Source organism: Mustela nivalis (genome assembly GCF_964662115.1).
Source record: "Mustela nivalis genome assembly, chromosome: 4".
Lineage (NCBI taxonomy): Eukaryota > Metazoa > Chordata > Mammalia > Carnivora > Mustelidae > Mustela > Mustela nivalis.
Window position 1 is genome coordinate 98,451,144 of NC_139023.1, and position 17,028 is coordinate 98,468,171.

General features: G+C 36.8%; 1 protein-coding gene across 4 annotated transcripts in view; it reads right to left on the reverse strand.

Annotated features, from left to right (window-relative positions):
* Positions 1–3,901: 3,901 nt before the first annotated feature.
* Positions 3,902–17,028, reverse strand: part of SEC24B (SEC24 homolog B, COPII coat complex component) — a 96,019-nt gene continuing 82,892 nt past the window's right edge. For all 4 annotated transcript variants that reach the window (XM_082728176.1, XM_082728178.1, XM_082728177.1 and 1 more), the window contains 7 exons: positions 16,281–16,391; positions 14,667–14,842; positions 13,901–14,038; positions 10,224–10,328; positions 9,455–9,547; positions 5,045–5,148; positions 3,902–4,793 (listed from right to left, as the gene is read on the reverse strand). In XM_082728176.1, coding sequence (XP_082584302.1) covers positions 4,679–4,793; positions 5,045–5,148; positions 9,455–9,547; positions 10,224–10,328; positions 13,901–14,038; positions 14,667–14,842; positions 16,281–16,391 — 842 coding nt within the window. In that variant the 3' untranslated portion in view covers positions 3,902–4,678. The remainder of the gene's footprint in view (positions 4,794–5,044; positions 5,149–9,454; positions 9,548–10,223; positions 10,329–13,900; positions 14,039–14,666; positions 14,843–16,280; positions 16,392–17,028) is intronic.

The window sequence follows — 17,028 nt, forward strand, 5'->3', positions numbered from 1 at the left end:
GAGAGCGAGAGCGAGCACAGGCAGACAGAGTGGAAGGCAGAGTCAGAGGGAGAGGGAGAAGCAGGCTGCCTGCGGAGCAAGGAGCCTGATGTGGGACTCGATCCCAGGACGCTGGGATCATGACCTGAGCCGAAAGCAGCTGCTTAACCAACTGAGCCACCCAGGCATCCCGAGTCTCAAGTAATTTTAATACTGGTTTATGCTTATGATTGTTTATTCACAAATGAGTGAAAAAAATTTTAGCAACCTTTATCAATTCACTTAGTGGTTCCTAGTAAGGAATGCTTTTTGTCCTCCAGATGGACATGAATATCTACATAACTATGCATTGTTTACTGCTGAAAACCAAAGAACCTGGCTTTCACCTTTGGGTTAGCTCCAGACCTATCAGAAGGGAATGCATTGCCTGTGTCCCCAGGTCACACAACCTTCCTTGCATAAGCTGTGTGTGCGTACCCTTCCTGCCCACAGGTTACGCCAAGGGCCATGTCTTATAGATATTCTAAGGCAGAAGTGAAGAGGAGACCCAATTTTCTGGTTGATACAGATTTTATCTCTGGATTCAGAGCTAAAAAATGAATGACTCATAAAATATCTACCTACCACTCTTATTTTTCAGGACAACTCAGTCTCTTATAGCAAAGCTTAAGTGTTTTTTTCTTCTCCCTTCAACTCTTCTTTCACTTCTCAGTGATTGCACTCAGAGAGTGTCTGCAGTGTTGTTTTCAGTTTTTTTTTTTTTAATTTTGAAAGTATTTTTAATGTCTTAAAAAGTTACTTTGAATAGAGAACTCATGGCTTAGTATTACATGTCGTTAATTAATACATGCATGTCATAGCCTCACGAGTTGACCACAATAGATTCCTATCCACAAACAGCTTTCAAAGAGTTTTTTGCACACACATATACATTAATGTATAAATAAACATAGAATCCTTCTTCCACTGATTTGTGGACTACACTTAATTTGTTTTATAGAAGTACCCCACAAAACTAGCATGAAAACATGCTAGTAACATCCTTATATGTAAATATGAATGTAAACATCTCTATAAATTGAACTGTATGTTCCTATTTAACAATGGTTTTAATAGGAGATTAGGAAATTTTTCATACCACCTGGGATACTCTTTTAAAATATAACTCTTGGGCGCCTGGGTGGCTCATTTGTTAAGCATCTGCCTTTGGCTCTGGTCATGATCCTAGGGTCCTGAGATCAAGCCCCATACCAGGTTCCCTGCTCAGCGGGGAGCCTGCTTCTCCCTCTCCAACTCCCATTTTGTGTTCTTTTTCTTGTTCTGTTATAAATAAAGTACATCTCTTTGGTCAACCTCCTATCCAGGTGGTGAATATGATTTGAGGAAGAATTGCTGTGTATCAAAAAAGCTCTCCCAGGAACTTCAATTTCCATTCCCACTACAAACACTAAGAACCTCTGACTTTTTTTTTTTTTTTTTTTTAGATTTTATTTATTTATTTATTTGTCAGAGAGAGAGTGAGCGAGTCCCGATGTGGGACTCGATCCCAGGATGCTGGGATCATGACCTGAGCCGAAGGCAGCTGCTTAACCAACTGAGCCACCCAGGCGTCCCTAAGAACCTCTGACTTTAAAGACAGCTTCAATCAACTGAAAAGGGGCTCAGAACTCCTGGAAAGCACAACTGTTTTCTTCACAAATAAGTGGCCAGAGACCAGAACTAATTTCCCATCTCCTATGACAATTAAACCCATCATGTCTATATTCCTGTTGATGTCAGTCTCTACACATTCTAATAAACCTGGCTGTGTTTTGAGGACACAATTTCCTTATAAACCTTTCAAGAGGTGTCTGTTTTTGTTTTTTTAAAGATTTTATTTCTTTGACAGAGAGAGATCACAAGTAGGCAGAGAGGCAGACAGAGAGAGAGGGATTTAGCTCTCTGAGATCATGACCTGAGCCGAAGGCAGAGGTCTGAGCCACCCAGGAGCTCCAAGGTGTCTTTTTAAATCTCAAACCCTGGTAGGCACCCCTCAGCTCCTCAATTGCTGACATCCAGATTATCCTTTCTCTTTGCCCACCCCAGGTCCTCTGAGCTCATGCCATCACGCCAGAAAATCTCCTACTCCTTTATTTATAGTCCCCACATCTCTATAACTATTTCTTGTCACTTATTTTAATAGTCAAATGAATGGTCCATGGAAAACTCTGGATTCTAAGTTCTGACCTCCCTTCCCCCTTGATCTTTTACACCACCTCAATAACCCACCCCCACAGACAGATCCTACATTTCTGTCATTACCAAATTCTAAACTTTGCTCAAATCTCAATTTCAAGCATCCCATATACTGACACCACTTCTTGTCTTTCCATCTCATCCTCTCTGGTGTACATATTTTAACAGCCCTTGACCTCAACAGGACCTAAAACTACTAAGCCCACTTTCCTTTCTCTATCCGTCTCCCATTTTGCATGCGCCTCCAAAATGAGTCCCTCTTTTGTCCTTTTCATGGGTCTTCAATTCCCTTGTATTAACCATGTTGAAATCCAACCGTCGACCATGTAGCTGAATGTGGCTAGAGGAAAGAGACACAGCTAAGCTAGATGGTTTCAAGCTCATGACTTATATGCCAAGATGGTTCCTCAGTGCTGCCTGACAATCCTACTACAGGCCACTAATCAATTCAATTTTTCACTCTCCTGGGTAACTATCTCTTGAAACTTCTCCTACTTTTCCCCTTCCCCAGAGAAAACAAGGGCAATCTGAAGATAATTTCTATATTCGCCTGTCACTTGGATGGCTCTCCTTCCAGATATCCAGGTGGGTTTACATCTGTGCTCAGCTGTCACCTTTTCAGAAGGGCCTTCCCTAGTTACTATAAAAAATGGCTTCTTGATTTATCCAGTTTTATTTTTCTTTGTAGCATTCATGACGCCTGACATATACTGTCTTTTCTGTAGTCCTCCACACCATTACTCTAAACTGTAAGCTCTATGAAAGTGGGGATTTTGTGTTTTGTGCCTAGAACAAAGTCTGACAAGTATTAAGTGCCTATAAATATTTATTGAATGAAAAACAAAATATCCAGACAAAAGATTTTTGTTTTTCTTAAAATAGAAACATGACACTTTTTGTTATAAAATTACAGTATTTAGCTGTCCTTAAGAGTGTGGTAGTTTTCCCTAATGTTCAGTAAGATTCACTCTTCCTGGAGGCAGCATGGTACAGAGACAAATACAGTCCTGGGGTGAGGGCAGGAGGGGAGTAGGCGGTGGGTGGGGAGAACATTTGGCTTTTACTATTAGCTCTGTCACTAATTAGTAATGTCATTTAGGGTGAGTCATTTAACCTCTCATTTCCATCAGGGAATGTGAGAGAGTACTTTTATTTTTATCTAAAGAAAATACCACCAAACACAAAACCAGTAAAAATCACTCACCACACACACCAAAAATCTTGTTCCTTTCAAAGTGAATTGATGGGACTTTCATAGTTATAAAACAGAATTTCATTCCACAATCTAATAGATCATTAATAGTTTTTATACTAAATATGCGGTTAGCAAATGAGAGACTTTTCTCATTAGAATAAAATCACTCTCAAAATTCAAGATGATAATCATAACAGTCAATTAAATAGAAGAGTCACATATGTCATGAAAATTTTCTTGCTATGAATGTACAGAAAAAAATGCCCAATTTAACTGAGAAAGGCAAATTAAGATTATACCTAGTCAATACTCGTATGTATTTTAAAAGTGACATTGGTTTTTTAAGAATACAAACAGAATGAGTACTTGGTAATGTCCAGAAACTAATAAAAACGAATGGATTCAAATACTACTAAATTCAAGTAGTAAACGCAATATATCCTATATGCAGAAGTAACACCAACCCTCCCCACAACAAAAAAACACCAAATATTGTCAAGCAAAATATTTTTAATTAGTAGGCTGATCATAAATAAATCCACATAAAAGATTTAACAGAATTACAAAGAGTTTTGTATTTCTTTCGTGGATTCAATTCATAACACACATTAGTCAACCTCATTCTTGAACTGTGACAAAAGGAGTTGTCATCCAACAATGCAGTTCAGTTTAAGCAATTTGTATTTTGTAGTTACATTTTTACATTTTCTTTACAAATGTAACATTTATGTACATTATATATATATTTTTCTATAGTTCATGTACTGAAATGCTACTTTTTTTTTTACAGGGAAAATATTGAATTCATGAATACAAATCATTCCTTGTTAAAAAGTAATTCATATAAACAAGTAACACGGTACCACTGCCTTTTGGCATCTCTTGTCAGACAGAGTTCAAGTCCGGAAGAGTTTCTATCAATTATCAGAAAAAGGAATTGATCTAATTTGACATTATGACGTTATCATTCCACAGAGCTACATAAATGTGCCGGCTTGCACTGCCGCACTACTGGAAATGTGCAGAAACCAATTCAAAGTGGACTCGGTGAAACAGCATCATAAATACCATTAATTCAGGCTGAAGAAAACCTGTCAAGTTCTTTCTTCCCCTTCACCTTTTGCCAAAGCCTCAGGGTGCTACACTCTACGCACTCTGTCTTGTAACAGCAAATTCCTTCGTTTCAAATATCCTAGATGTGCTTTCCTGACAGATTATGCTTTACCTAGGCTATGGGTCTTTTTCTTCATATTCAAATTTTATTCCACTTCACTTACAAATCTGCTGCTGAATGTGAAGCAAAAATTCATAGTAAGAGAATGCGGCTTCTGTTCGGTCTTCAATCAAATGTTGAAAAAATTCTGTTTTGGCAGGACTCTCATCTCTGAAATGAAAAAAAAAAAAAAAGGGGATATTTGTCTAAAAATGCACATCATTACAGAGTATATATTTAAACAATTACTAACATGTGGGGGCTTTAGGAAAATGGAACATGGCTATTAACCAATTAACAGCATTCTCCTATTAGTATATATGTTTTCATAATATTATTTAAGGTTTGCTTTGAAGACATGCAGTTTCACACAGACTGCACAGGATAAGACAATTTCATAATTAAGTTACAGAAGTACTTACTTTACCACGTGAAGAATTGGGCTTAATGGTCTGTTGTCTCTAAGCCAAGTTATAAAGGATCTTGCTCTTTCTGATGAAAGTGTATCTAGCTCTGGAAGATGAGTCTGGTAAAAGTAATACAATTAGGAAATTACTTCCTTTCTTATGGACTGTAGCAATATTAGAACTAAATCATGATTCATTCCTGTTACCACCAACCAACTGCAAGCACTCTATTCCTAGACCTAAAGCAGCAACCAAAAGGGGGAAATTCAAATTGTTCACAAATCTGTTTATATTTTTCTGGATAAGTTAATAAAATATGTTTCATTCATTCATTTTTAGAGAGAGAGTGTATGTGTGCACATGCGCAAGCAGGAGGAAGGGGAGCAAGGAGAGATAAAGGGAGAAGAACAGAGAAAATCTTTTTTTTTTTTTAAGATTTTATTTTATTTATTTGTCAGAGAGAAAGCGAGCGAGAGCGAGCACAGGCAGACAGAGTGGAAGGCAGAGTCAGAGAGAGAAGCAGGCTCCCTGCGGAGCAAGGAGCCCGATGCGGAACTCGATCCCAGGACGCTAGGATCATGACCTGAGCCGAAGGCAGCTGCTTAACCAACTGAGCCACCCAGGCGTCCCCGAACAGAGAAAATTTTAAGTAGGTTCCACACCCAGTGTGGAGCCCAAGGCAGGGTTCAATCTCACAACTCTGAGATCATGACCTGAGGTGAAAGCAAGAGTCAGATGATTAACTGACTGAGCCACCTAGGTGCCCCAACACATGTTTAATGATAAGTATGTCGCTGATATTTTGCCTGCATATTATATTTTTTCTAACTAAGTCAATAAAACATACACAATGATTAGTAGGTCAATGATATTGTACTGTACTTTTAGTTTCATCTAAAGGAAACATGCAAATGAAGGGGGTTATCACTAACTTCTAAATTTACCCAACAGTTATAGACTCCATCCTCTTCTAAAAACAGTTATTCTCAGAGAATTGTGTGTTTCTGTTAGTCCCTAAAATTTAAGGGCAAGGGACACACAGATGGCCAACAAGATGCATGAAAATATGTTAGTCATCACTAATCATCAGGGAAATGCAAATCAAACTACAATGAGATATACCCCCCCCACCGCCATGAGATGTCACCTCACATCTGTCAGAATGGCTGAAATCAACAACACAAGAAATAACAGATGTTGGTGAGGGTGGGAGATGGGAATTCTCTCATACTTGTTGGTGGGAATGCAAACTAGACAGCCACTGTGGAAAACAGTATGGAGGCTCTTCAAAAACTTAAAAATAGAACCACATTACAACACAGCAACTGCACTACTAGGTTCTGACCCAAAGGATACAAAAACACTAATTCAAAGGGCTACAAGAATCCCTATTTATAGCAGTAGCATCAACCATAGCCAAGATAGGGAAGTAGCCCAAGTGTCCACTGACTGATGAATGGTTAAAGAAGAAATGATATATATGTTTCTCTCACTTATAAATATATATAATATATATATATATACACCCCCACTGGAATATTACTCAGCCATAAAAAAGAATGAAATCTTGTCATTTCCAACAACATGGATGAAAGTACATGCTAGAAAGTACAATGCTAAGCAAAATAATCAGAGAAAGACAAATACCAAATGATTTCACTCTGCAATGGAATTTGAGAAACAAAACAAACAAGAAAAGCGGGAAAAGAGAGAAGGAGAGAGAGAGAGAGAGAGAGAGAGAGAAACTAAGAAATAGATTTTTGACCACAGAGACTCTAGACTATGGAGAACAAACTGATGGTTACCAGCGGGTAGGGTAGGGGGGTGAAATAAGGGATGGGGGTTAAGGAGCGCACTTGTGATGTGCACCTGGTGGTGTATGGATGTGCTGAACTGCACTGCACACCTGCAACTAATATAACACTGTGTATTAACTAAATGGAATCAAAATAAAAACTTAAGAAAAAATGTAAGGGTAAGGAATTTTAAAGAACGGTGTGGATGTGTAAGTACATTTAAAAACTACATGCAAGATTCTTTTTAAAGACTTAAGAGTTTATTCTTTTTTTTTTTTTAAAGATTTTATTTATTTATTTGACAGGGAGAGATTACAAGTAGGCAGAGAGAGAGAGGAGGAAGCAGGCTCCCTGCTGAGCAGAGAGCCCGATGCGGAACTCGATCCCAGGACCCTGAGATCATGACCTGAGCTGAAGGCAAAGGCTTAACCCACTGAGCCACCCAGGCGCCCTTAAAAGTTTATTCTTATGTATTTTATAAATTGAATAAATACATATTACAAAATAGAAATAAATATTTTTGTATATGAATTTATATGATGGGAGGAAACATTTATATGTTTCCAAAGCCAAATTAATAAACTAAATCACTCAAAATACAGCATGCAAAACAAAAAAATTTAAATAGAAAAGCTTTACTTACTGTTATTTTGTCTTCTTAATTATGAGTGAGCCTGAACATTGTTTCATATGGCTACTACTATATTTCCCCCCTGTAAATTGTCTATTCAAATCCTTTGCCCATTTTTCTTTTCCTTTTTTTCTGAAGGGACCAGGGTGTCTTTTTCTGAAAGATTTGTAAGACAACTTTTTATACTAGAAAAATTAGCTCATTGTCAGTCCTGAGCTACAGGTAACTTTCTGATTTTGTTGTCTGTCTTTTGGCTTTATTTATTTTGCCACACAGAAATACTTTAGTTTTTATTTATTTATTTTTTTTTAAAGATTTTATTTATTTATTTGACAGAGAGAAATCACAAGTAGATGGAGAGGCAGGCAGAGAGAGAGAGGGAAGCAGGCTCTCCGCTGAGCAGAGAGCCCGATGCGGGACTCGATCCCAGGACTCTGAGATCATGACCTGAGCCAAAGGCAGCGGCTTAACCCACTGAGCCACCCAGGCGCCCAGAAATACTTTAGTTTTTAATGCTATCAGATTTATTAATCTTTTTCATCACTGACTTACAAAGGCCTTATCCATTTTAATACAATAAAGATTATTTTTCTAGTATTTTTTCTTTAAATATATTCATTAGCACATTCTACTTTTCATGAATTAGATCCATTTCTGACCTCTGTTTTGTTCTGCTGATATGTTTATAAAGCTAGTATCACAGTGCTTAAATAACTACAGCACTAAAATAAAGTTTACTATTTTATTTAGAACTTCTTTTTCATATGCTTTTCCATTTGCTGAGTTTTTTCCCTCTTGTCAAACTTCTCCTTATTAACTTCATTTGCTGAGACTTAGAAGTGAACTCTGGAATTACTGTGTCAAATATAAAAAAAAAACCCAGAAATAGACAACAGCAATTGTTTGCTATTTGCAAACAACTGTGATTTTGAAATAGCAATATCACAATCAGAATGTTTTAAAAATTACATTGATTTTAAATTAACTTCCGGAGGAAGGACATATCTACAATATCCAATGGTAAAGTAGGCCTTTCCTATTAATTACAGAGAACTATTTTAGGATCATATTTCTTTGGTATTGGTTAATAAACATACAATAAATGTCCACTGAAAAAATTACATTTATTATCAATAAAATAACTTAAATCAGAAGTTAAAGTTGTTGGAAAACATTTTGGCAGTTTCTCAAAAAGTTAAACACAGTTTACCATGTGGCCCAGCAATTCTACTCCTAGATATATACCCAAGAGAACCGAAAACGTGTGTTCACACAAACACTTGCACATAAACTGTTCATACTAATACTACTCACAAAGCCCCCAAATGAAAAACACCCAATATTCATGAATGAATGACTAGATTTAAAAATGTAGCCTAGGGGCGCCTGGGTGGCTCAGTGGGTTAAGCCGCTGCCTTCGGCTCAGGTCATGATCTCAGGGTCCTGGGATCGAGTCCCGCATCGGGCTCTCTGCTCAGCAGGGAGCCTGCTTCCTTCTCTCTCTCTCTCTCTCTGCCTGCCTCTCAGTGTACTTGTGATTTCTCTCTGTCAAATAAATAAATAAAATCTTTAAAAAAAAAAAAAAAAAAAAAAAAAAAAAAAAGTAGCCTAACTGTTCAATTACTACTTAGTCATAAAAAAGAATGAAGTACTCATACATGCTACAATATGAACTTTAAAAACATCATGAGAAGTGAAACAAACGCACACAAAAGGCCATATATTATGGAATTCCATAATTCCATAACATGAAATGGCAATGCCAGAGAGACAGAAGGTAATTAGTGGTTGCCAGGGGAAAGGAGGAGGGGAATTTGGAATACAGGTTTTTTTGGGTGTGTGTGTGACAGAAATGGTCTGAAATTAAAATACTGGTGATTATTGTACCACAGTTGTATACTTTATGACAACTGAAATGGTGAAGTGTGTGAATTTTAGCTCACTAAAAATTTTAAACAAACAAGCATACAAAAACTTAAAACTGTAAAAGGCACTGACCATTTTCTGTGGTATTGATGCAAAATTAGGATACCCGAGTACATCCTCTATGAAGTGATTGTCACAGCTTTTTCCAATCCAAATGTAAAAAACCTAAAATGAAAAAAAAACACAAAATATTAAAACTCCCTAATCTGAAATTTTAGAGTGCTTCACATCTTCTTAGCTTAAATTTCAAGAATTCCCATAAACTATATTTTACCATCTTCTATCTTTTTTCCCTTTAGAAGGTAGTATTTTGGCCAAGATAACCAAGTATTTTAGCCAAGACTCACTATTTTCCCTATCCACTTTTTCAGTTATTGTCTATTTTAACTAATGGGCTCTCCCACATCCACCCTTTTCCTGCTCAAAAGGTATCAGTTATGAAGTCATCTTGACCATTCTAATACCCTTCACCACCATCCTGCCCAGTGACTTCTCCTAAACTCCTAATTATTACTGGCATTTCAGGCAAAGGACAGAAGTTGAAACTGATAGACTACTGAGGTCCCTTTGAATTTTGGGATTCTAAATGGTAAATCCTTAAAGACAGAACTTATTTCTTTACTATTCTATCAAGTATACATTATCCATACAATAAATAATCCATGATAATAAAACGATATCCAACTAGAAAAGTCTAAAATAAATTGACCTCTTGTGCCAGGGACTAATTTATTGCCTCTCTATTCCTTATTTCACCTTTCACTGCCTGATCTATGATCATACGTGTTTCTCCTTTTGCCCGCTGGAACAGTGTTAAACTTTATCAGTAGAGGGTGCTTACAGAGCCACAGTCCATAAGGAAAGCACCTTCTCTTGTCAGTTTCTCTGCAGACAATTTTTGAAGAGGTGGCTGAGGTACAACCTTGTCATTAACATGTATTGCACCCTGGGGGGGAAAAAAAAGATGGAGTGAGCTTATACAACTATCAGCACAGTGTGGAACATAAGGGCTACTAGTTCTTTATAAAACACTGAAAAACGACACTAGAGAATTTTGTAAGATGCAAAAAGTTACTGATAATACATTACCACCTTGACTATAGAATCAAGACACTCAAATGTACTCAAGTTACAAAGATAAAAATACGATGGGGCGCCTGTGTGGCTCAGTTGGTCTAAGTGTCTGACTCTCGGTTTTGGCTCAAGTGGTGATCTCAGGTCAAGAGATCAGGCCCTGTGTTGGGAGCTGCATGAGGCTTGTGCTACGCAAGGAGTCTGTTTGAGATCTCTCCCTCTCCCTCTGCCTCGCCCTGCTTGTACATGTTCTCTCTCTTTCTAAAATAAATAAATAAAATCTTTCAAAAACAAAGATAAAAACATGAATATGTAAAATGATCTGTCCACTTTCTTCCTTTCTGAGATCGGATACGTTAAAAGTACGGTTATTAAATCTTCTGGAAAGCTAGCTACTCTTTTACATTTCTCAAGGAGCAAAATACAGAAGATTCCAAAGAGTAGTTTTACTCTAGGAAGAAAAGACACTACACATTTGCATATTAAAAATAACTGTTGGACATCAGATCTGGTTTATAATATAATCAAAACTGCACTTGTATCAGAGAGAACATACCTCAACATAATGAAGGCCATATATGAAAAACCCGCAGCTAACATCATATTTAATGCGAAAAACTGAGAACCTTCCCCTTAAGATCAGGAACAAGACAAGGATGCCCACTCTCACCACTTGTACTAGAAGTCCTATGCACAGCAATCAGATAGCAACCACAAAAATAAAAGGCACCCAAATCAGTAAGGAAGAAGTAAAACTTTCACTACTTGTAGATGACAAGACAGAAAACCCTGAAGGGACGCCTGGATGGCTCAGTGGGTTAAGCTTCTGCCTTCAGCTCAGGTCCTGATCCCAGGGTCCTGGGATAAAGCCCGCATTGGGCTCTCTGCTCACTCCCACCCCCCGCCCACCCCACCTGCCTCTCTGCCTACTTGTGATCTCTCTCTCTCTCTGTCAAATGAATAAATAAAATCTTAAAGAAAGAAAGAAAGAAAGAAAACCCTGAAGACACCACCAAAAAATTCTAGAACTGATAAATGAATCTGGTAAGGTTCCAGGACAGAAAATCAATATACAGAAAACTGTTGTGTTTCTATACACTAATAATTAAGTAGCAGAAAGAGAAATTAAGAAAACAACCTCATTTACAATTACACCCAAAACAATAAAATACTTAAGGATAAACTTAACCAAGGATGTAGAAGACCTGTTTCTGAAAACTCTATAACACACTAATGGAAGAAACTGAAGATGACACAAACAAATAGAAAACTATTCCACATTCATGGGTTGGGAGAATAAATATTGTTAAAATGTACATACTATCCAAAGCAATCTGCAGATTTAATGTAATCAGTATCAAAACAGCCACAGTATTTTCCAAAGAAATAAAACAAATAATCCTAAAATGTGTATGGAGCCACAAAAAGCCCCAAATAGCTAAAGCAATCTTGGAAAAAAGAACAACAAAACTGGAGGTATCACAACCCCAGATTTCAAGATATCTTACAAAGCAATAATAATCAAAACAATATGATACTGGCACAAAAACAGACACATAGATCAGGGGAATGGAAGAGAGACCCCAGAAATAAACTCATGATTATTTGGTCAATTAATCTTTGACAAAGGAGGCAAGAATATGTAATGGGAAAGGACAGGCTCCTCAACAAATGGTGTTGAGGAAACTGGAAAGCAACACACAAAAGAATGAAACAGGAACCCAAATATGTGATCTGAAACTGTAAAAATCCTAGAGGAGAGCACTGGCAGTAATTTCTCTGACACTGGCCATTGCAACGTTTTTCTAGAAGGTCTCCTAAGGTGAGGGTATTGAAAGCAAAAATAAATCACTGGGACTACATTAAAATAAAAAGCTTCTGCTCAGCAAAGGAAACAATCAGCCAAATGAAAAGACAGCACACCGAATGGGAGAAGATATATCCAATAAACCGAAAAGGTTTAATATCCAAAATATATAAAGAATTTATACAATTATTTATACGACAAGAAAAACCCAAATAATCCAATTAAAAATGGGCAAAAGACATGAACAGACATTTCTCCAAAGACATCCAGATGGCCACCTGACTCATGAAAAGATGCTCAACATCACTTATCAGGGAAATGCAAGTCAAAACCACATGAGTTACCACCTCACACCTGTAAGAATGGCTAAAATAAACACAAGAAACAACAAATGTTGGCAAGAATGTGGAGAAAAAAGGAACCCTCATGTGCTCTTGGTGGGAATGCAAACTGGTGTAGCCATTGTGGAAAACCATATGGAAGTTCCTCAAATTAAAAACAGAATTACAATATGCACTATTAATTTGTATTTACCCAAAGAATACAAAAACACTAATTCCAAAAGACATATGTACCCCTATGTTTACTGGAGCATTATTTACAATAGCCAAAGTATGGAAGTAATCCAAGTATCCATCAACAGATGAATGGATAAAGAAAAAATGGTGTATACACACACACACACACACACACAAAATGGAAAATTATTCAGCTATAAGAATGAATGAAATCTTGCCACGCCATGGATAGATGTAGATGGTATAATGCTAAGTGAAATAAGTCAGTCAGAGAAAGACAAATACCATTTAGATCTCACTCACATGTGGAATTTAAGAAACAAAACAAATGAACACACACACACAAACCAAAAAACCAGACTCTTAACTATAGAGAACTGGCAGTCACCAGAGGGGATGTGGGTGGGGGGGGTGGATAAAGGGGACCAAGAGTACGTTTATCATGATGAGCACTGAGTAATATACAGAATTACTAAAGCACTATATTATATACCTGAAACTAATACATAACACTATATGTTAATTATACTGGAATTAAAAACAAAACAGGACACCTGTATGGCTCAGTCTTGTTAAGGCTTTGCCTTTGGCTCAGGTCATGATCTCAGAGTCCCAAGACTGAGCTCTGAGTCAGACAGGATCCCTGCTCAGCAGGGAAGTCTGCTTCTCCCTCCTCCCCTTTCCCCACTTGTGCATGCTTACTCTCTCGCTCTCAAATGAATAAATGAATAAATAAAGTCTTAAAAAAAAAAAAAAAAAAAAAAAGAAACCCAACAAAAATAAAAATTATACTCTGATCACATTAAGAACAGCCAGTATCTACAAAATATAAATGGAAATGTCCACTCTACAACTTACTTTGTAATAAATATTATAACCAAATCACAAGGTGAATTACTTCCCATATTTCTGAAAACTCCATAACCACAGACAGTATCTGACAGTCCTATTATTCAACCAAATTCATAGCTAGTGTCCTTATTTAATGTATTATTACTATCATAGGGAATAAGCAGATGTAAAAAATTGTTACTAATACATTAGTAGCTTAGCTGTAGAATCAAGACACTCAAATATATTTAAATTACAAAAATTTCAAGTACACTAAAAAAATTATACCTCATCTGTCAATCTGTCTATCCTGTATAAGTTGGGGTGAATCATTTTCATCAGATGAACAAGCGGTTGACACTTTATCTGACACATGGCATATACACGATCATCGAGGCGTGTGCTTGTACCGGTTCTAAATGCTTTCTATAAAACAACAACAAAAACAACACCGTATTTTTCAAATAAAACATAAATATAGACAAATATCAAAACAAATATATATACCATCACAGTATGGAAAAAGCACGGCCTTCGAATAGACCTGGATTGAATTCTCAACTCTGACATTCAATAGGCAGATATGTGAGCTAGTTATTTAGCTTCTCAAAGCTATATTATCTTAAGAAAAACAGAGAAAAAATACCTCTCTAGGCTGCTGTAAGGATTAAATAGGATGATGCATATATAACAACTATTACAGTGCCTGAGACTTGGAAAGATGTTCGATGGACAGTAAATCCTCTCCTTAGAGTCTCCTTCCAGAAGCACATACATTTTTAAGACTGTGCTATAAGCACACTATTATTCAAGCTGCTCCCACATACTGAAGAGTGAGAGCATATGGCTTCATGACAGTCATCATTTGTTTTTATATACTTTTTTCTACTGGTCTATTGTTTTTCAAAAACTTTTCCAATGCTAAGTAGTAAAACTATCTAGTTAATTATTAAAAAACCCCAGAAAACCTGGATTTCATTTCATCTATGTACTGAGAAGGTATGTAATGCACCTGTTACATGTATGAAATGTACCAGTGTAGACAGAGAGCTACCTGTTTGAGAAGGGCCAAAACGTAGAGGGGAAAGAGCTTGAGGGAGCTGGGTGCTATCAGTGCGGAGTGCTGTAAATTTGAGACAGTTGAGCCATATGCAGACAGGGAGTCCACCACAGCATTCACTAAGGCATCTCTTGCATCTGACAGGCTGGACGAGACAGACCGATCAACAGCTGTAACGCAATCACAGTGAACATGGATTTAACCACCAGACTCCAATGAATGCTACAAGGGATAAAATTTACACGCATTATTTAAGAAACCAACAAAAATTCTACTTTTAGGAGAGAAAACTAACATTTTACTTGCCCCTTCATTTTCCAAGTGTCTGCTCATTACACAATTTTTAGGAAATGAATCTGGCTAATTCTCACAATCAGAGCAGATCTAGATTATTTTGGATCTTTTTTTCTTCATCTCTTTACATCTGAAACCACTTAACTGCCATTGATATTAGAGAATGTATATCAACCATTTACATCTGAGAAAGCTCTAGGGATGGTGCAGTTACTCCAGTAGAAGTCACATGTATAAAATATCATTGTTTCTTCTGCATAAACAATGTAAGTCCTACAATCTGAGTTATCCCTTGTGATCCTCTGAAATCTTCTTTGTCAAAGCATTCCCGGGTCAAGGAAACAAAGAGGGCAATTGAACATAGGTTCTCACACAGACAGTGAAAAGCCAGATATCAGTGTGAAACTTATTTTCTTCTAAGTACATATTTTATTAAGCTAAAGATAGCCTACAGATATGCTCAAGTATTAAAAATAAAACTACACTGAAAAACAATCAGTTATAATATACTGAATTTGAAATATAGATAAAAAATAATTAAAAATTGGCATACTTTTGTAAATGCTATTATAATTTTCCCAAAATGAATAACAATGACTATTTTTCTCTAGGGCTGTATGAAAAATAAAGTTCATTTCATGCCCCAAGAGAAAATTCACTGAAAACCAAACATTCAATGTTATACGATTCCCCAAAATAATTTTTTTAAATTTACACACAATAAAATTTATGTTTTGGGGTATAATTGTACAGTGATTATATGTCAAACACACAGCCATATAGTCACTACCATAATCAAAATATACAACAGTTCCATTACCCCCAAAATATCCAGTGGTATTGCCCCACTGTGGTAAAATCCCACTACCTTTAACCCTGATAATCAACAATCTGTTTGTTCTCCATCCCTATAATCTTCCCTTTTCCAGAAGGTCATATGAATGTAAAACTCCTTTCATTTAGCATAATGCTTGTGAGAGTCATTCTTGTCTATTGACATAGCATCAGTTCATTTCTTTTTATTACTGAGTTGTATTTCCACTGTATGGATATACCATGGTTTGTTCCTACTTTTACCAGTTGAAGGACATTTGGGTTGTTACCAGCTTTCAGTGATTATGAAGCCCTCAAAGATTTTTAAACTAACGCATTAACAAGAATTATAAGAACAGTCCAATTCACAGTGCTGTAAATGAAAATGGAGAACGTATGTATCTTCTAAGTAAGGGATTTGTAGGGTATAAAAAAATGCCCAGGTTTCAGATTTTAGGACAGAAAACCACCTTTCACCTGTTCCTTCACATTTTCACTCACCCATGTTTGCCAGGAGGCAGACGGCAGCCTGTACATCCACTCCCGCATATACATCTGCGAGTGAGCTTACTACAGGCAAACACAGCGTGTGCACTCTAATTCTCCGCTCACCTATACAGAAGGAGGAAGCAACATCATTGCAGAAACATATCAGGCCAAGACAGAAATAAAGCAAACAGTTTAAAACATTACTCAAATTACTATTCTGATTGGATTAAGTCACCCATAGAATTCTGAAATGTGAATACAAAGTGTTGCAAGTAAAACTTTTTTTTTTTTTTTTAAAGATTTAATTTATTTGACAGAGACAGAGAAATCTCAAGTAGGCAGAGAGGAGGCAGGCAAAGACAGGGGGGAAGCAGGCTCCCCGCTGAGCAGGGAACCCAATGCAAGGCTCAATCCCAGACCTTGAGATCGTGACCCAAACTGAAGGCAGAGGCTTAGCTCACTAAGTCACCCAGGTACCCCTCAAGTAACATGTTTTAAAGAGAAATAAAACTCTCTCCAAATCTGTGGACTATGAACCTATATTGTATTTTGTATATAGCTGAACATTAGGTTCTGGTTTTTATTTTAATATCGATCATTCCAAATTACATCCAACATAGCAAAAGGTCAGAAAACTTAACTGTCAAATAACTAATATGTGCCTTATGTGCTAGGTAGAATTTTTTATTTATGGGGCAAAAAATGCTGCTAAGGATGACATAACTGGATTTAGCATGAGTTTACCAGACACGTATGACCC